At 56.6% G+C, this 19,102-nt stretch overlaps 1 protein-coding gene across 6 annotated transcripts in view; it reads right to left on the reverse strand.

Annotated features, from left to right (window-relative positions):
• The window catches only part of EDAR (ectodysplasin A receptor), a 52,048-nt gene that overhangs the window by 6,199 nt on the left and 26,747 nt on the right, over positions 1-19,102 (reverse strand). For 2 of the 6 annotated variants that reach the window (XM_086323744.1, XM_086323743.1), the window contains exons 2-6: positions 12,850-12,918; positions 12,166-12,288; positions 11,559-11,740; positions 6,948-7,033; positions 1,228-1,314 (exon numbers count right to left, since the gene is read on the reverse strand). In XM_086323744.1, the coding sequence (XP_086179870.1) occupies positions 1,228-1,314; positions 6,948-7,033; positions 11,559-11,740; positions 12,166-12,288; positions 12,850-12,900 (529 nt within the window). In that variant the 5' untranslated portion in view covers positions 12,901-12,918. Of the gene's footprint in view, positions 1-1,227; positions 1,315-1,648; positions 4,768-6,947; positions 7,034-11,558; positions 11,741-12,165; positions 12,391-12,849; positions 12,952-19,102 lie in introns of those variants that run through there. The other 4 variants (XM_086323746.1, XM_086323745.1, XM_086323742.1 and 1 more) reach the window with 4 other exon arrangements.

The following is a 19,102-nucleotide window of genomic DNA, read 5'->3' on the forward strand; positions in this document are numbered from 1 at the left end:
CCCCCCTGCCCCGCCAGGTAAGCGGGGGCCCGGTAAGCAGGGGCCCTGCCACCAAACCCTCCAGCAGACCATTGGAATTCAAAACCCCGGCTTCGCCCGAGCACCGAGCCCTGTACACCTGCTCTGGCCGTCACATCGGGACCACCAGTCCAGCCCACGCTGGTCAGCAGCAGCAGACCCTGAGGGTGCTCTCTGGGTGTCTGACATTGGTTCTGTTTCTTTGGGTACCCAGCAAGTGGACTGGAGGAAGGGGGGCCCACGAGCTAAACTGTCCTGAAGACAGTTTAGTCCAAGACTTTTTCCCCGCAAAGCCAGGTAGAAGCATCACCTCCAAGGGTAGGCTCTCGGGCTGGTTCCAGCATCTCATGCGGCCTTGGGCTCTGTGTGATCAGGGCCCACCAGCTGAGACAGCATGGGGACCTCCCCTTTCTTCCCCTGCTCAGCGCCCTGCCCGCATCTCCCTAGGAAGGGAGACCTGTCCTGATTCTCTGAGGGAACGAAGCAGGATCCAGCCCCCCACCCAAATGGAAGGGACCCCATCCAGGTGTCTGGACCTCAAGGAAGTCTCCCCGCTTTAAGTGGGCAGTGGGCACGTGTCCCCCGCCACCCAGGTGGGGTGTGTCTGGAAGCAGATCTGAGTGGGCCTGGTGTCTTCCCCTCGTCTGTGGGGTGCCACCTCTGTCCTGAAGGAAGTGAGTCTAGAACCTCAGCAGAGGCCCTGCCCTGATGCTCCCCATGGATGAGGGCAAGGGTCCAGCTGGCAGGCTGTGCCCTGGGACTCTGAAGCTGCCTGAGCCCGAGACCTGGGCCCGAAGGTGCTTTCAAGCCGGGCGGAGTGGGAGCACTGCGAGGGAGGGCCCAGCACCCAGTTTTGCTCCAAGAGAAAGTGAGGCCAGGGCCCTGCAGCCCCACCCCTGAGGACTTAGGGGTGAGTAAAATGTGAGGTCAGCAGGTTTACTTAAAGCCATCAAGGCTCATCTGAGTCAGGCCCAAAGCCCAGGGGGCTGACGTCCCTCCGGCCCCTACCTCGTGTGCCCGGATCACCAACGTGGTCGCCGTGACCCCAACATCTGTGGAGGGACTGGTCCCCTCTCACAGAGAAATCACTAACTCCCAATGTGGTTGTCACGTGAGGGAAGTGAGGGAGGTGGGAGGTCCCGTCCTGCTAGTCGCCTGTCTCCCCTCACCCCCAACTCCCGCTGGGGCCGGCACCTATGCACCCCTTACCTTTGTGGGCGAGCTGCGGCGGGGATAGGGTGCTGCTGCCAGGCGTGCGGGGGAAGTTGGCAGAAACTCCCGAGGAGGCTCCCACACCTGCAGGGACAGCAGTGACCGATCGTGGGTCCCTCAAGAGACCCCCATTGCCCCAGCCTTGGAGACAGAGCGCAGGCTGCAGGGGGAGCCCTGGCTCCAGGGACCCAGAGTCCTCATGAGGAAGATCCTCATGAGGAAAGGGCTGGGCCGGCAGTACCTTCATCCCCGAGAGCCCCTGACCTTGCCAGCTCCTTGCTTCTTACACTGGACACATGGGGTCACACCTGCTCAGTCCAAGATTCAGACTTGGTCCCCACGAGCAGGTGAGGGGCAGGTGTGCACGTGAGTTTGGGGGGACACCAGAGCGGTTCCTTCCATTAATCAAACAGGAATGGAGTGTTAATACTTTTAATACACACTCACGATCAAACATTGGGAAAACATCAGAACATGAGAGAAGCGAAAGGTTCACCCACAGCCTTGAGGTCTAGAGTTGACATTTTGATGGATTTTTCTCCAGGATTTTCCTTTGAGAAGTTTCCAAAATAGTTGTGACCAAGTGGTGTTAGAACAGAAATGAAGTTTCCTTCCCTTTAACCGTGATTCATAAACTCAGCTCCATTGTAAGAGGTGTCTCCCAGCAAGGGTGACTTGGAATCTGGTTCTGTGGTCAGCGGAGCCACAGGCAGGCTGCCCTATCAAGTCGCCCGATGGTGGGCCTTTCTTAGGCAGGACTTGAGGTTTGGGGTTAGTAGGGAGGATCTCATTTTGTTTACCATCCATGGGGTTATGAAGAGTCGGGCGTGACTGAAGCAGCCTAGCACATGAGGTCTTGTTCTCATGTTTCCTCCTGTCTTGCTTTTCTCTCTGGGTCTGGGGACATTCGTGCCACAGGTTTGCCTGAGTGGGGACAGTGAGCCCCATGTCCAAGGCCGGCCCCCCTGCCTTGTGGGACCTGGACCTGGGCAGTGCCTGGGGCCTCTGGGGAGAGCAAATTTCTACATCACAGCTCCAGGGGTGGTGGCGGGGAGACTCCTGGCTGAATCTTCCACACCTCTGTCTATGTCCAGCAAGCAGACCGGGAACTGATCTTCTCGCCTTTTAAAGCCAGCAGGAAACTACAGATACCAGAGGGCGGAGGCCAGGAAGGATGGCAGGCTGGGGACTGCCGCCAAGTGACCATGCTTCTGTTAGAAAATGAACTGTGTCGGAGAGCACTGAGGGGGCGGGGCGGGGCGGGGCGGGGCGGGGCCCTCCCAGCAGATGCTCCCCCACACCAGGATGGCCTTGCTGGGGGTGGGGGCACACAGTCCCCCCAGCCATGCTCCCCTACCAGAGTGGCCTTGCTCATCCTTGGAATGCTGCCAGCTGGTCTGATGTCCGGACCAGAGGCGTCTTGGCTGGAGATTTTGGCTTCTGTAGCCCAGCTCCTTCACCCTCTGAGCACCTGGCCTTTGCCCTTTGCCCTCCGTCACTGTCGGGGCTGCCCCCAGCTCTCCACACACAGCAGGGAGGCCCATTCCCCAGGCTGCCTGCCTGCGGAGGGCAGGCCTTTGGGTGAGTCTTAGCGCTCCTGACAAGAGGGCAGGGCTGAGGGCGTGGGGGCCATGGTGGGCCCTTCACACCCCCCGGAGCCTGGGGCGCTGAGCTGCCAGTGCCGCCCAGAGCCCATGTAGAGGCTGCAGTGAGGCGACAGCAGGTGGTGGGGCGGTGTGGGGAGGGACCCCAGGCGAGTCTCTCCTCCTCTCCTGGGCTCCCGCGCGTGTCCAGAGCCTTTCCCCCACCCCACCCCCCAGTTCACGACGCATCTCATAACTGAAATGAGATTTAAGCGGGACTGAATTGATTCTGCCTTCTCTCTCAGGGCAGCTTCAAGCACCAGCCAGTTTCCTCTCAAAAGCAGACTGTTCCCTGGGAACCAGGCCGACCTGTGTGTTTGAGGGACTTAAGGCAGCTGAAGCCGCATCTCAGGAAAACAAACGCCCATGGGCTCTGTGTGTGGGTGTCTCTCGTCTCTGTCTGTTCCTGTCCCTTTCGGCTGGGCTTGCCCATGGGGCGGTGACAGGCTTGGGGACACAGACGTGCCCGGGCCTGTGGTCTAGAGACAGCCAGAGCTGCCAGCGGCCAGGCTTATGAAACGCCTTTGCCCCCGACAGGCAGGGCTGGCACACAGTGACACATCCCTGTGCCCTCGGGTGCCTGCGCCCCATCAGGTGGCAGCTGGGCCTCTGCCCCGATTTGTGGTTTCCCAGGGGCCTCCAGCTGGCATTGCCTGCGCAGCTCTGAGCTCCTCACGGACCCAGGGGATCAGACACAAGGCCTGCCCTGAGCACATCTGACAGTGGAGGATGCTGTGTGGCTGGGGGCACCTCTGTGGGGGAGCCCTCAGGACAGCCCTGCTGGACCCTGCGCGGCCCCGTGAGGGCTCACTGGGCATGGGTCTTCAGTGTCGGGGGGTTTTGGTCCATCCAGCACATGTCTCCTGGGCTGGATGCTGAGGTGAGAATGTCCCTAGGTGTTGGGTGGTCGCCAGGTCTGTCCCCCGTCCACAAGGCTTCCTCTTGGAAGGAAGGAGCTCTTAAGGACCAAAGAGAGGCATATTGTAACAGGGGTGGGCAAGGCCAGAGAGCCCAGACAAGGTCTGTCTGCAAACAGAGCAAGTTCTACTCAGCAGCGATGAGTCAGGAGCTGGCTGGGGGTAGGGTGGGGTGGGGGGCAGTGAGTTGTCATCCACTGTCCTCTGGGGTCTTTGAGTACCAGGCACAGGGCTGGATGCAGGAGTCACTAGGGCCCCTGGTCTGTTAACCCTCGCAGGCTGTGGGCAATGGTTTGTATTAGAGTCCAGCCAGGGCTCCTCCATGTAGGTAACAGTTTGGATTTTTAAAGACACTTTATGGATTCTTACAGGGTGGCCCTGGTGCAGAGGCTGAGGCAATAGCAGAGCCGTCAGGGCCTGGCTGCTCACAGAGGATGCATCTCGGGCCCCGGGATCTGCTGCTATGCCCATGACAGGAGCGAGCAGTAGATGTGCACAACTGGCGGAGAAATTCAGTCTCATAAACAGCTGGTATTCAGCCGGCCGTGGGGGCCCAGGCGTCACCTCCTCATGGTACCACTAGGGGGCGTGAGGACGGACTGGCTGGTGCTCCTGGACTTGGCTCCAGGCCTCCTTCCCTGGAACGGCCCCTCCTTGACCCCGGCCCGAGAGGAAGGTGCCTGCTGCCCTGTCCATGCAGCCCACAGGCCGTCAGGCGATGAACTTGCCCTGAACCGGGCTCCTCGGGCACCTTCTTGCCCACAACGCTGGACGGGCAGGTGGATGAGAAAGCTGTGCCCAGTCAAGGATCTCTCCAGGAGTAGACGCTGTCACAAGGCCCCACCCTGCACTTCTCCAATGGTCACGGCACACCGGGAAGGGGGAGCAGCCCAGGGCTCCGGCCTCAGGACATCTTCTCGGGGCCTGGCCGCTCCGGCCCTGAGATGTGGGGTCCATGCCACACTCTCTCCTGTGATCTGTAGGGTCCACTGTCAGCAACCTGGGGTGTTGGGGGGCTGACTTCTCAGGGGGCCAGCCCAGGTGATCACGTCCAACCAGAGGCAGCATCCAGGTGGGAGGGGCTCGAGACCCCTGACACTGGGCCCAGGTGGGCAGCCCCGGGGCCCAGAGACCTGACTGACCCCTGGTTTTCCTAGAGTGGGCCTCCTGGCAGCTGGTCAGTTGGTCACAGTCAGCCTTTCAGGCCTGTCTGCTGACCCTTGAGCAGGAGCCCAGGATGGAAGGTGAGTGCAGAGGGAGGGGCAGAGCCCATCCTGGAGACCACAACCCAAGCAGGCTCCACTCCCTACATCGGCCTGTGAAGCTTCACTGAATGAATCGCCCCATTTCCCAGATGGATAAACAGAGGTCAGGTGACTTCCAAGGTCGCCAGTGGGACTCCAGGTTCCTGAACTCGGCCTCACTTCCTTGCTGACCTCCTTCAGGACCAGATCCTGTGAGCTCACTCCTGGGGGCCTGGCTGGGGCTGTTCTTTAGATAAGCCGTAAATTATGGGCTGAGCCGAGGACTCTCCACACAATGGGCCTCATGTTGAAGGAGAGAAGGGGGCTCCTCCCAGGCTGAGAGCTCTCTGGCTGCGGGTGTCTAGCACGGTCTCGCCTGAATAAGGACACAGGCCCCGTGACCTTTTAGATGAAGGCCCATGGGGAGGAGCTGCATGAACCCCACATTCCATCCTTAGTGGGTAGGGGTGTTCAATGTCTTCCAGGACAGGATTGCATGCCAGAGCTCCCTGGGACAGGATCGAAGCCGGCCACACCACGTCCTGTGGGCAGCCCCAGGCCTCTGTGTGTTCAGTTGCTTAGCCTGTCCGACTCTTTGTGATCCCATGGACGGCAGCCCGCCAGGCTCCTCTGTCCATGGGATTTCCCAGGTAAGAATACTGTAGTGGGTTGCCATACCCTCCTCCAGGGGATCTTCCTGACCCAGGGATCAAACCTGCATCTTTTGTGTCTCTTGCATTGGCAGGGGGGTTCTACACCACTGAGCCACCAGGGAAGCCTGGGCCTCCTCTAATTTATGAATTAATTAGCATGATCGATGGACGTGAGTTTGAATGAACTCCAGGAGTTGGTGATGGACAGGGAGGCCTGGCGTGCTGCAATGCATGGGGTCGCAAAGAGTAGGACACAACTGAGCGACTGAACTGAACTGAGCATCTTGCTGGGTGGGAATGTTCTGCTTTAAAGACCCACAAACTGTCCTTCTCAGGTTCATCTGTTTAAGGACTTTGGGAGGGAGGGAATGCCTTCCATGCAGGCATCAGTCCTGCCCCACAGCCCCCGCTGCCCATGGCCCTGCCATCCGGAGCATCTCTCCCAGAGGATCTCAAAGCAGGAAAGGCACCACTGTCTCCTCTCGCCCTCCTCTCTTCCTCCTGGTGCTTCAGGCCCTCCTAAGAGTCTTGTCTCCTCGACAAGATACTGTGAGAAGATGGGGAGGGCAGGGTCTCATGGAGAACCAGGAGGGCAGGGCCCCCGTGTGGACCTTGGAACTCCCGTGAGTGGGAGGGGGGCCCCAGTGCTGGACCGGACTCCCCCTTCCCTCCCAGTCGTCTTGTCTTCCATCTGTCCACCTGTCCCACCTCATCGATGTCTCCCGACCACAGACACAGGAGGCCATCTGCCACCTTCTCTGAAGCAGGGGGCCCCAGCCCTTCCTCCTAAATAGGCACCCACGAGCATCAAACCAGAGTTAGGGTAGGAAGAAGGCAGCCGGAGGTGAGGCCAAACCGAGGGCCTCAGTGTTTATGTCACGTGCCCTGTGGTCACTCTGCAGGCTTCCCTTCAACACATGTTGAAACATTGCGTGTGAGAACTTACCACTGCTGAGCGCTTTGCAGTTCTCAGCAAAACACCTTGGTGCTGTGGGTGTTTGCAAGGATCGTGAGAGATGGATGGTTCAGATTTTAGCGCCCCCAGAAAACTCAGGCTCACAGAGGTCCCTCAACTGGTATCAGCCCCCGTCTGATGTGTAGTTCTACCACCCAACCCTCCCCCGCTCCCAGGGACCTGTTGCCCACCCGCCGGCCCTCGGGAGCATCTCTGTGTCCCCGCTGTCCGGAGCCAGCTTATGGCTCCCAAGTCAGGAGAGGTGTCAGGGTTGCATCAGGACCTTGGACGGGGCAGACACTCACATTCCTTGGTGTTGGGGGGTGCCAGCAGGCAGGAGTAGCATACTAGGCCATAGATGTTCCTCGGTCTGTTTTCCAGCATGTAGTAGCTGTGCAGGCGGGGCAGGGGGGAGACAGAGCAGACAGGTGAGCGGCCCGTTCCACGGCTTATTCTCTAACCATCATAGCCAGGCACGGGGTGGGGGGCATGCCCCAAGAAGGAGGTGTGGCCCCCCCACAAGGGTATAGCCTGCAGCTGGGCAGAGTTATGGGCAGGGGTGTCTAGGAGCTCCCGGGACCTCCTGGAAGAGCTGGACACTTGCTGACTGGGATGGAGTGGGGCTGGCTGGAGGGCGTGGCTGCAGCAGAGACCTTGGCCCTGTCTAGGGTGGTCAGGGCAGAGGGCCTGAGATGCAGCCAGGTCACAACCAGAGTCACCTGCCTCCTCCTCAGGTGAGGGCACCTGGTGAGCTCACGATGGGGCTGTATCTCTCTACCAGAAGGTCAAGGCGTTCAAGTATGGCTGTCCACAAGACTTCACACCCAGAAAGCTCCCTCCTGCCATGTCAGCCTGCCAGCCGTGACCCTGCCACCCCTGGGGCCTTCCCAAAGGTCTGTGCCTGCTTCCACTGAGGTCCCCCAGCCCCCAGAGGACTCTGCCTCTCTGGGCCCGCATCCTATAAACACCCGAGGTGTTCACATCAGGAGATGTCGGTGAGTAAAGAGCTGCTGGCGGTGTTGTCCTTTCATACGACTCAAGATGAAAACTCTCTGCCCTCTGCTGGGTCTCTCTGTGGTTGTTTTCTAATCTCTTGTTTATCAGCTGTGTGCACCTGGCCCCGTGACAGGGGGGTGAGGCTGGGGGGACTGTAGCCTTGAGGGCTGGACCATCAGCAACCCTACTGTGCCCATCACCGCCTGCCCTTCCTCAAGAGCCTTTTATCCTCAGACCCTGTGCATCTTGTAAACAGGAATTAGCCAGTCTCAGAACACCCTCCAGAGGAGCCACACCAGGCAGGTTTACACATAGGCTCTCACATGCACGCTTTGCTGCTCTGGGAGCCACCTGCAGGAACACCTGCTCAGGGTGCCAGGCCAGCCCCCCACAGCTTCCAAGCGATGGTGGTCGCTCCTGACCCCTCCCCACAGCCTGTGCTGGGCACCTCAGGGAGGTGGGGGTGGGGTCCACGGGGCCAAGGCTCCCACACAGAAGCTCCCAGATGATGCTGCTCCCCACCCTGCAACTCCCCTCTATCTTTCTGGCTCAGAGGCCCCTCCTAGGGGAGGGGCCTCTGAGCAGTGCCCAGCTCCAGCGGTGTGAGGAGCTGAACAGCCCCAAGACCAGGTTTGCAAGGTTCCAGCATGTTCCTCCGGGAGCCCTCTGGGCGTCCTCTAACTGGGCCTGAATTCGACCCTTCACTGGTTTCTGGGGCCTGTGGTGCACAGAACCGCCCAGTTGTTGGGTTTCTCTTTTCAGGGCTCACTTGGCCTGTCCTGGGTGAATGGGGGTGTGAATGCCTGTTCAGCAGCTTCAGCAGCTTTCCCGATCCAATGCCGGGTGCTCACATAGAGCTCTGGGGCCCTGTCTTTCTGTAAAGCCTAGATTTCTCATGCTCTGGTCTATACTGTGACTTTCCCTAGTTCTTTCTTCCTTCTTCTCCTGTTCCTCAAAGGTTGATTAAGATGAGGAGCCCAAGACAAGACTAAGGTTCAGATGGGACCTCTAGAATCTTATTCCACATCCACAGGGACGTAGCTTCTTCCCAAAGACCTGCTTCCCTGGGGGGCTCCTAGGCTCCCTTTCCCCTCTCTTGAGCAGGCAGGTAGAAGCCACCATGAACCTCACCCCATCCTAGGGGTCCAGCAGGGAGTGGACGCTGTCAGTGAGAGCTTGTCATGGGGGAGGCAACACCCAGGGAGGCCTCCTAGAGCTCTGACCCCCGGCCTCCTCTATGGCCTTTCTCCACACGAAAGCATGTGGACAGCTCACTCTTAAGACGGGGTTTTTTTTTTTCACCCATTTGACAAATATGGGTCCTCTGTGTCAGAGCTTGTCAGACAGATACCTGGACACAGAAGTCTGCAGCTCAAGAAGTGTGTCTGAACCAAAGACCAGAACCTGGAGAGACTGGAGGTGGGGTCAGTCAACAGCAGAGATGGTGGTGGAATTGGAGGCTCCCTAGCAACATATCTGAACTGAGGTTATTTTCTGCAAGCTTAAGATAGCTCCTCATGTTAAAGGGTCTTTCACTTTCAGTTTGTTTCTCCCTTGGAGGGTCTTTCTGCATTTCCTTTTTCTTATAGACTAATGCCCAGTGCTCTCGTTTGGGTATATTCTTATTTTCTATCTCCTCTTAACTCAATACAGTGGTTCGGAGGGGGTGAATAACAGGTGACAAACTGGCTACAAGATTTGGTGCAGTGTTCAAAATGCTGCTGCTGCCATGACCACCACCATCATCACCTCCACCACCACCTCCATCATCACCATGACCACTGCCATCACCACCTCCATCATCACCATGACCACCTCCATCATCATCACCATGACCATCTCCATCATCACCTCCACCACCACCTCCATCATCACCATGACCACCTCCATCATCATCACCATGACCACCTCCATCATCACCTCCACCACCACGTCTATCATCACCATGACCACCTCCATCATCACCTCCACCACCACGTCTATCATCACCATGACCACCTCCATCATAATCATGACTACCTCCATAATCACCTCCACCACCACCTCCATCATCACCATGACCACTGCCATCACCACCTCCATCACCACCATGATCACCTCCCTCATCACCTCTACCACCACCTCCATCATCACCATGACCACTGCCATCACCATCTCCATCATCACCATGATCACCTCCATCATCACCTCCACCACCACCTCCATCATCGCCATGACCACCTCCATCATCACCTCCACCACCACCTCCATCATCACCATGACCACTGCCATCACCATCTCCATCATCACCATGATCACCTCCATCATCACCTCCACCACCACCTCCATCATCACCAAGACCACCTACCATCATCACCTCCACATCACCTCCATCATCACCATGAACACCGACATCATTACCTCCACCACCACCTCCATCATAATCATGACCACCTCCATCATCACCTCCACCACCACCTCCATCATCACCATGACCACTGCCATCACCATCTCCATCATCACCATGATCACCTCCATCACCACCTCCACCACCACCTCCATCATCACCATGACCACCTCCATCATTACCTCCACCACCACCTCCATCATAATCATGACCACCTCTATCATCACCTCCACCACCACCTCCATCATCACCATGACCACCGCCATCACCACCTCCATCATCACCATGACCACTGCCATCATCACCTTCATCATCACCACTTCCATCACCTCTACCATTATCACCACCAGGAAGCCTACACCACTGCTCTTGGCAGCCCTTGGTAGCATAGGTTGTGCGGCCACCAGAGGGAGGCAGTTACCAGGTTACAGGGCTGTACTTTCCACCTCCCAAGGGGAATCTGCTGTCTTGAAGGAAGATTCTGTCTTTCAGGCTAATTGTACTTTGGTTTTTATGGGAAGACTTTGACACATAACAGAATTGTGGGGGAATTATAGGAACCACATGTCTCAAATATTTCTATTGCTGTTCAGTGGTCACTAAGTTATTTCTGACTCTTTGCAACTCCATGCGACGCCCTGGACTGCAGCATACCATGCTTCCCTGTCCATCATCATCTCCTTGAGTTTGCTAAAACTCATGTTCATTGAGTTGGTGATGCCACCCAACCATCTCATCCTCTATGTATTTGTTGTTGTTCAGTCACTAAGTCATGTCCAACTCTTTGAAAACCCAGGGACTGCAGCCCACCAGGCTTCTCTGGCCTTCACTATCTCCCTGAGTTTGCTCAAACTCATGTCCATTAAGTCAGTGATGCCATCCAACCATCTCATCCTCTGTCGCCCCCTTCTCCTCCTGCCTTTAATCTTTCCCAGCATCAGGGACTTTTCCAATGAGTCAGTTCTCCCCATTAGGTGGCCAAAGTATTGGAGCTTCAACATCAGTCCTTCCAGTGAATATTCAGGGTTGATCTCCTTGCAGCCCAAAGGACTCTCAAGAGTCTTTTCCAACACCACACTTCAAAAGCATTAGTTCTTCCCTGCTCAGCCTTCTTTATGGTCCACCTCTTATATACATACATGACTACTGGAAACACCATAGCTTTGATTACAAATATTTCTATTAGTAGCTTTTTACCCTCAGTTTTTTTCCAAAAACAGTTTTTTTCCAGTTATTTTTTTATAACCAAAAATATCTTGGTTTTTCTTTCCTCACTCAACATGTGTTGTCTCCTTTTAAGTATTCAACGCATCTGCTTCATTTGGGTGGTCAGAGATGCTATTATGATGAGGTCTACTTAGGGACACAGACACGGAGCCCAGGTGGGCTGCCCCGCGGGTGGAAGGTGGTGGGACTCCCACCAGGAGACCTGTCCCCCTCTTCCCCCCTCTCCCGGAGCTGGAGATGTGTGACCCTCCTCCCTGCAGGACCCATGCCCCAGAAGGGGATGTGGGTAGGGCGGCAGGGAGCTCACCCAGGCAAGCAGGGCCCACACTCAGCGTCGCGCTCTGTGTCCCCGGGGGTCAGCACCGTGGCGCGGAAGAAGCCCTCGCAGTCCTTGTGGCGCCGGCAGATCTGGTAGCCGCCCTTGGAGAATTTCTCCGCAGGACAGGGAACACAGCCGTAGTCCTCGTCCCTGGTGCCATAGCCGCAGGACTGGCCAGGGAAGGATGGGACACAGGTGGGTCAGCGGCTGCATTACCACGACGACCACCACGCGACCCTGAGGTTCCTATGCGCCAGGCGCACAGGCTGCTCCCAGGATCTCCTCTCTCGGGGCGTGGACTGTCCGACCCACAGCCCCCCCCCCCCCCCCGTCTGCTCTGAGCCAGGGGTCCCCGCTGCCCCCACCCGTCCGATGCTGCCCCTCCTGCTGGCTCCAGGATAAACTCATCCGGCCAGGCTGACGGCCCTGGGAGTGCACACTCGGCGCGAGGACCCCAAACACCGCAGCCACATTCAGGTTCCTGGCACTTAGCAGGTGCTCTGTGCAGAGCTCTTCCCAGAGGAGTGCCGTCCACCCCAGCCAGCCACGCGGGCTCCCTACACCTCGCGGGGCCGTGCTCCGGGGCGGGGCTTACCAGGTAGGGCTCCTCCCCTGGCGCGCACTGCGGACACTCACGGCACAGCCCGGTGGTCTGGTTGTAGAACTCATTCTCGCCACAGCTGGCCTCCTCCGCACCGGCCCGGCATACCAGGGACGCCTGCCTCGAGGAAGGGGCTCCTTTGGCCTCCACTCGCCCTTGGAGACCCCCACTGTCTGTGGTCAGCACCAATTGACCTCAGGAGGTTGTGGTGGAGGAGCCCTGGGGGAGGGACCCCTTCAGCTAATGACCTGGCAATCCTCGCCTGACAGTCAGAGGCTCCATCCCAAACGCTTGGCACTGGGAGCTCCCCAGACTCCCCTCAAAGCCTGGGAGGCCCCTTCCCGCAGCCCCCAGTCACAGGTGCCTCAGCTCACCGGGAGCTCGGGCTTGACTTTCCCAGCTCCCGTGGCCTAGGGTGTGGAGCTTGGCACAGGTGCGCTGGGCTGGGCACCACCACAAAGGCTGGGTGAGGGGAACTCTGAGTACAGTGACTGCCTCTGGCTCGGGGCTGGTCAGGGCTTTAGCCCTGGAGAGCCCGGTGAAGGTGGGGGCGGTGGTGTGTGATCACTGCATGGCTGCTGCACAGACAGGCTGAGAGGGACATGGCTAGAGAAGGACATGGCCAAATGGGAGCTCCCACTAGGAATACCCTGGGGCACGGGCACCCCGGCCACTTACCAGCAGGACAGGCAGCCAGGCCATCCCTGCGCAGCTTCCCCTGTGGGCCATCCTGTCCCGAGGGGTCACCTGAAAGACACACTTCATCAGCAGGGGGCTGTTCCGAACCCCAGGTCCTGCCCGGCCTTATGTTCAGTCTGAGGGGCCTCCCGGAAGGTTTTAAGTTGATCCCAGGCCCGTTGCTCCCTGGTGGCCACAGTTGGGCCACTGCTGTCCCACCAGGACTCGGGGTTTGAATTCCTGACAAAAGCACACCCTGTTCTGATGCTGGGGTAGAGGAGAAGCTTCCAGAATCAGCCAGTGACTCAGACTCAAGGTCAGCTGGCCTAGCTAAGTCCCCAAGGTTGCCCCCACCCAAGTCCCCTTGGTGACCATCGTTGGTCACGGAAACCCACAATCCCCACCCGCACAGAGCAGATGGCTTGAGCCACAGCCCTGATGCTCTGGGCCTGCTCCCGTTCTGGGGACCTCATGTCTACAGTGCAGGGTCCCCACGGCCCCCGGAGAAAAGCGGCCACAAGTCGCTGTAGGGGAAAGCTGGGGGTGAGGGGAGGGTGGGGCAGCCGGACCTTCTCTCTAAACCCGCAGGACTATGCTCAGGAAGGTGTTTGGGAGAAGCACCCGGTGGGATGCTGGTCCCCGCGGGAGGGGTTTGAATCCACCAGCCTCTCAGCCTGGGGCCTCCCCTTGCTAATGGGCTCCACAAGGTGCAGGTGGGGCCGTGAGAGTTGGTGCTTGTTTGTTGTTCTGACGATCCCAGGCCCTCAGCCCAGCGGGTCCCGCTTTGTCTATAAAGTTCCTGACACACACAGCAGGTCTGTAGGGACAGCCACTGGCTTTTCAACAATGACTTTTTGCTGGGGGGGATGCAGGAGTGACCCCAGATTGAGGGAGGCTGTGGGGAGCTATCCCTTCCAGGAAGTAGGGGCGTACACCTGAACTCTGACCAGCAGGGAAGGCTGCAAGGTTTGGGGAGGATCCCCCACCACGGCCTGGGATGCCAGGGAAAGAGGCGGCATGGAGACAGGGCCCTGGGGCCCAAGATCTTTCCGGATGGCACCCCTGTTGGCCTGTCTCTCACCCCAGTAGCGTCAGGTGGCTTTGGGGAGGGGCTAGTTTTCCGGAATCTCTTGACACAAATCCTGCCTTCTTCACTCCCCCGCACACACAGTCCTGCATTCAGAACTGTGTTTACGGTTGAAAACCCCGAGTGGACGGGGCCAGATGAAAGCGCCAGCCACCCGGCGGTGAACTCCTGGGTGTTTTCCTTCTAGCTAGGAGCAAGCTGGGGCAGGCGGGGAGTGGGGAGGCGGGCCTGCGCCTGCCAAGGTGGGCAGGGAAGGTGTACACAAAGGCCGGAACTTAGGATCAGCCCGGGGCAGCCCCGGGGTCAGGAGAGTGGATTTCCTAAATTAACAGACCTGGAACCCTGCCAAGGACCAGGCTGGGTTTCTGCCTCAGTTGATTTCTAATTATAGCTGCGCCTGGGAGGGCTTCCCTATAAACCCAGAGGGCCGGTGTAGCTCAGGGCTGTCCAGACTCCTCAAGAGCAATGCGTGGACGAGAAACAAAATCGAGCCTGTGGTTTCGCTGCATTTCTGTCATCCACAGTGACTCCCCAGGAAGGAGGGCATGTGCGGGGCCAGGATTGCAGCCATGTGGCCTGAGTATCCCCGGGTGCTCTGGAGGGGCTGTGGGTACTCTGGTGACCGCCCTGAGCCCTGGCCTCTCCTCCTGGGTTTGGGAGGGCTTTCTCAGGAGCAGCACCTTCTTCCCAGGTCCAGGATCTGCTGAGGCAGGAGGTTTGCACTCCAGTTGTGGATGTGGAGGTCAACCAGGACCAAGGCTTGAGCCACACTTGGGCCCTGTGGGTGAAGCTGGGCCTCCTGGGAGCCTCCTGGGCCTCACGTGGAGGTCAAGGATGTGGGGGGCTGCTTGGGCGAGGGGGCGCTGGGTGTGAAGCAGTCAAGCTCTCCTCTTCAGAGCAGTGCTGGGCTCCAAGGGCTCAGCAGACCAGGAGCAGGGCCTGGAGTGAAGGTGTTCCTGGAGGCCAGAGATGGCACACTTCCTCTCACCCTGGTCCAGGGACTGAGTCGGGGTCGGGGGGTGGCCGCTCAGGAAGTGTCCTGGCTCTTCAGCCACCAGGGCTGGCTGCTGCTTGGGCTGTGAATCCTGTTGGCAGGACCCGCCTCCAGGGGCATCCCAGGGGTCCCGTCCCGCCTGGTGGAGGGCTTTCCGGAAACTCCAAGAGGTTTCTGGTTCACTGATGCTGCCAGGTGGGCAGTGCCAAGATGTGAGCATCACAGGCACCTGCCAGCCTCAGGGGTTGGACAACTGGGGACATGAGTGAGATCGTAGGACCCACTTTCCTGTGACCCCCATGACGAGACTGGGAGGAACTGGTGGTCAGAGAGAGGCCGAAGCTGGAGACTCTTGAGAGGGACCCCAGAGAGATGGAGGGTGAGGGGCTGAATGGGATGCAGGCAGGAGGGGACCACTGAGGGCATTCACACCGCATCTTGGTGAGGCCTGAGGACTCTGACAGGTAAGCAGCCTCCAGTAGGTGCCAGGTGGCAGGTGGTGTCCACATTGTCTTGTGACGTAGGAACCACATTTGTGGAAACACCTGTGTGTAATCGTCTTGAGGTCCAAGGCCTCCCTGTCTCTGCTGGAGGCTGTTCCCTCAGGGGCCTCCTGACTGCACCTCCAGACTTGCCTCTCAGGACAGACACAGGGCCCCAGCTTCTGCTTCTCATTCAGCCTGTGGGCCATGGATGCATCAGGTGGCCATTGGGTGCTCATCACAGGATGTGGGTGCAACACCAGCCATCATCTCTTCCGAGGCTAACAGAGGTCAGGGCTGATGGGCTCTCACATGCAAGCAGGAGTTTCAGGGGCAGGTAGGGGTTGATTGGACAACACAGGAGGCAGCGGGGGAGGCCCACTAAGTGAACAGGGGCTGGAGAAACCCACATGGAGGACCAAGAGGCCACAGAAGGTCCAGCCCATCAGGCCTCCCCAGGGGAAGTTGACAAAGAAGCTGGTTATTTGAGCTGAAAGATTAAAATAAGTGCCCTAGCTTCATTTGTCCATTTTCATTGAAATAATACTCAGAAAATAGATATTCTTGCACACATGGAATAAATGTAATGCCTGAAGTGTGCGTTAACTTTTGGCCCCTTGTGGCTTTGGTACCAAAGGACCCTTGCTAACACAGACAAGCATATCACACAGTCTCAATTCCTGCTGGGCATTAGCTCTTCAGAACCCAGGGAGTCAGGAAGAGCAACGAAACCGTATTCTAGACATTTCTGTTCACATTTCTCTCTTTCTATGTTGCTCAGCTTTTCCTGTTTGCTTTTATTTTCCTACATATAGACCAGTGACCACGGTAATTGTCCCCGAGGTGCTGTGCACAGCCATAGCCTCAGAAGGTCCCTAAATTCACACCAGCATTGCCATTATGATTGTCACCCCCGGTTTGGGCTTATTAGAAGCTCCTTGGTCATTCAGCAGGAGCCTGTGTTGTGTGTGCAGTGATGGAAGTGGGGCTGGACCTGGAGCAGGAAGTTCATGAGTTGAATGTGGCCAGAATTTATCCAGCCAGAAAGTGCAGCAGGAGGGCAGTTATGCTGTGCAAACCTCCTACTATAAGACCTGTGCTTACAGAGTTCTATTCATTTGTTTCACTTAATGCCTCACAGCTGAAAGGATCTTATAACAACTGATAAGCCTGGTGAAGCTTTTAAAAAAGTCTCTACTTTATTGCCTTATCACAATCAAGGGAAAGCATTTCCAGGGTAAAATCAGGAAGGTTGCTTTAACTAAAATACATTGCTTTAGACTACAAAAGGCAAGTTTTTCTAGGATGCTTGTGTGTGCGTGTGTGCTAAGTCGCGTCAGTCATGTCCGATTCTTTGTGATCCCATGGACTGTAGTCAACCAGGTTTCTTCATCCATGGGATTCTTCAGACAAGAGTACTGGAGTCGCCATTTCCTTCCTCAAGGGTGTTCATATAAACACGAAATTTTGTTGAAACATAATAGCAACTGCTCTCTAGCATTAAATATGCAGGTCGTCCATCCACATTCATCTGTCCATCCATCCATCCACCCATGCAGTGCTTATTGAAAATCTCCTCTAGACTAGGCTGAACCACAAATTGACACGATGCCTGACAGGTGTACATGTGTGCTCGGTCGCTCAGTCATGCCCAACTCTTTGCAGCCCCAAGGGCTGTAGCCCCCCAGGCTCCTCTGTCCATCGGATTCTCCAGGCAAGAATATTGGAGTGGGTTGCCATTTCCTCCTCCAGGAGATCTTCCTGACTCAAGGACTGAACCCACATCTCTTGTGTCTCCTGCATTTGGCAGATGGGTTCTTTACCTGGGAAGACCCTCCCTGCCAGATGATGCCCCACAATTTGGTTGACCGTGAGATAAACACTGAGATAGGGAATAAGCAACAAACAAAACAACAGCAAACTGTGGGAAATTCTTCAAGAGATGGGAGTACCAGACCACCTGACCTGCCTCCTGAGAAACCTGTATGCAGGTCAGGAAGCAACAGTTAGAACTGGATATGGAGCAACAGTCTGGTTCCAAACTGGGAAAGGAGTATGTCAAGGCTGTATATTGTCACCCTGCTTATTTAACTTATATGCAGAGTACATCACAGGAAATGCCAGACTGGATGAAGCACAAACTGGAATCAAGATTGCCTGGAGAAATACCAACAACCTCAGATATGCAAATGACACCCTTATGTCAGAAAGCAAAGAGGAACTAAAGAGCCTCTTGATGAAGGTGAAAGAGGAGAGAGAAAAAACTGGCTTAAAACTCAACATTGAAAAAACCAAAATCATGGCATCCGGATCCATCACTTCATGGAAACTAAATGGGAAAAAAATGGAAACAGTGGCAGACTTTATTTTCTTGGGCTCCAAAATCACTGTGGACAGTGACTGGAGCCATGAAATTAAAAGACACTTGTTTCTTGGAAGGAAAGCTATGGCAAACCTAGGCAGCGTATTCAAAAGCAGAGACATCACTTTGCTGACAAAGGTCCATATAGTCAAAGCTGTGGTTTTTCCAAGTCATGTACAGATGTGAGAGTTGGATCATAAAGAAGGCTAAGCAGCGAGGAACTGATGCTTTCGAACTGTGTGCTGGAGAAGACTTTTAAGAGTCCCTTAGACAGCAAGGAAATCAAACCAGTCAATCCTAAAGGAAATCAACCCTGAATATTCATTGGAAGGACTGAGGCTGAAGCTGAAGCTCCAATACTTCAGCCACCTAATGGGAAGAGCCAACTCATTGGAAAAGACCCTGATGCTGGGAAAGATTGAAGGCAGGAGGAGAAGGGGGTGACAGAAGATGAGATGGTTTGATGGACATGAGTTTGAGCAAGCTCTGGGAGATGGTGAAGGACAGGGAAGCCTGGTGTGCTGCAGTCCATGGGGTCGCAGAGAGTCAGACAGGACTTAGCAACTGAACAACAAAGGGAGTAAGTTGTGGGTGCTGTTGGGTATCGTGTGTGGGGAGATCAGAAAGGCCGCCCTAGACCCAGAGAAGGGAGGACACCCTGCAAAGGCAGAGAGCAAGGAGGAGGGACAGCAGCTCAGGGTCACTACTCTCACCTCCTGTCTTAGCAGTGGACTGTGAGCCATCTCCTGCACTGTGTTTCAGGAAGTGGAGTAGTGCTCTCGCTCTGTGCCCAGGGACCCCTGTGCAGGTCTCCCTCCCGCTCACTGTCCTCTGTCCTTTGCTCAGCGGTGTTGGGAAGATGACCCTCCCAGCCCACCCTTCCCCCACCCCCAACAAGCCGCCCCATGCCCGCCCCTGCCAGTCCAGCTTCTGCTGTGCCTGGACACCTGGAAGGTGGTCCTTGGCCACAGCAGTTCAGCTCAACAGCACAACCAAGTCAAGGATGCAGTAGACCATTTGTGGACACAGACCCTGGAATCCCAACCACACCAGCCAAATGAGAGACACTAATTTGATGTAAGAGATCCATTAAGTAGAGGAAATTGAAGGAAATAATCCATTGGCACCAGAATCATTAGCTTCTAAATCAGCACCAGCAGGAGGCAGCAAGAAGGAGCTGAGCCACTGCTGTTACTATTCACCCCGAGGGAACCTCAGCTGGCTCCCACTCCAGGATGTTATCCTGGTAAATTAGGCAGCTCCCACCTGGGTGGCAGAAGCCTCCGGGGTCTCCTGACAGTGGCCTGAAGGGGAGGGGGTGGCGAGGG

Source organism: Bos grunniens, chromosome 11, assembly GCF_055505025.1.
Source record: "Bos grunniens cultivar Pamir isolate PY7600 chromosome 11, Bosgru_T2T1.0, whole genome shotgun sequence".
Taxonomy (NCBI): Eukaryota; Metazoa; Chordata; class Mammalia; order Artiodactyla; family Bovidae; genus Bos; species Bos grunniens.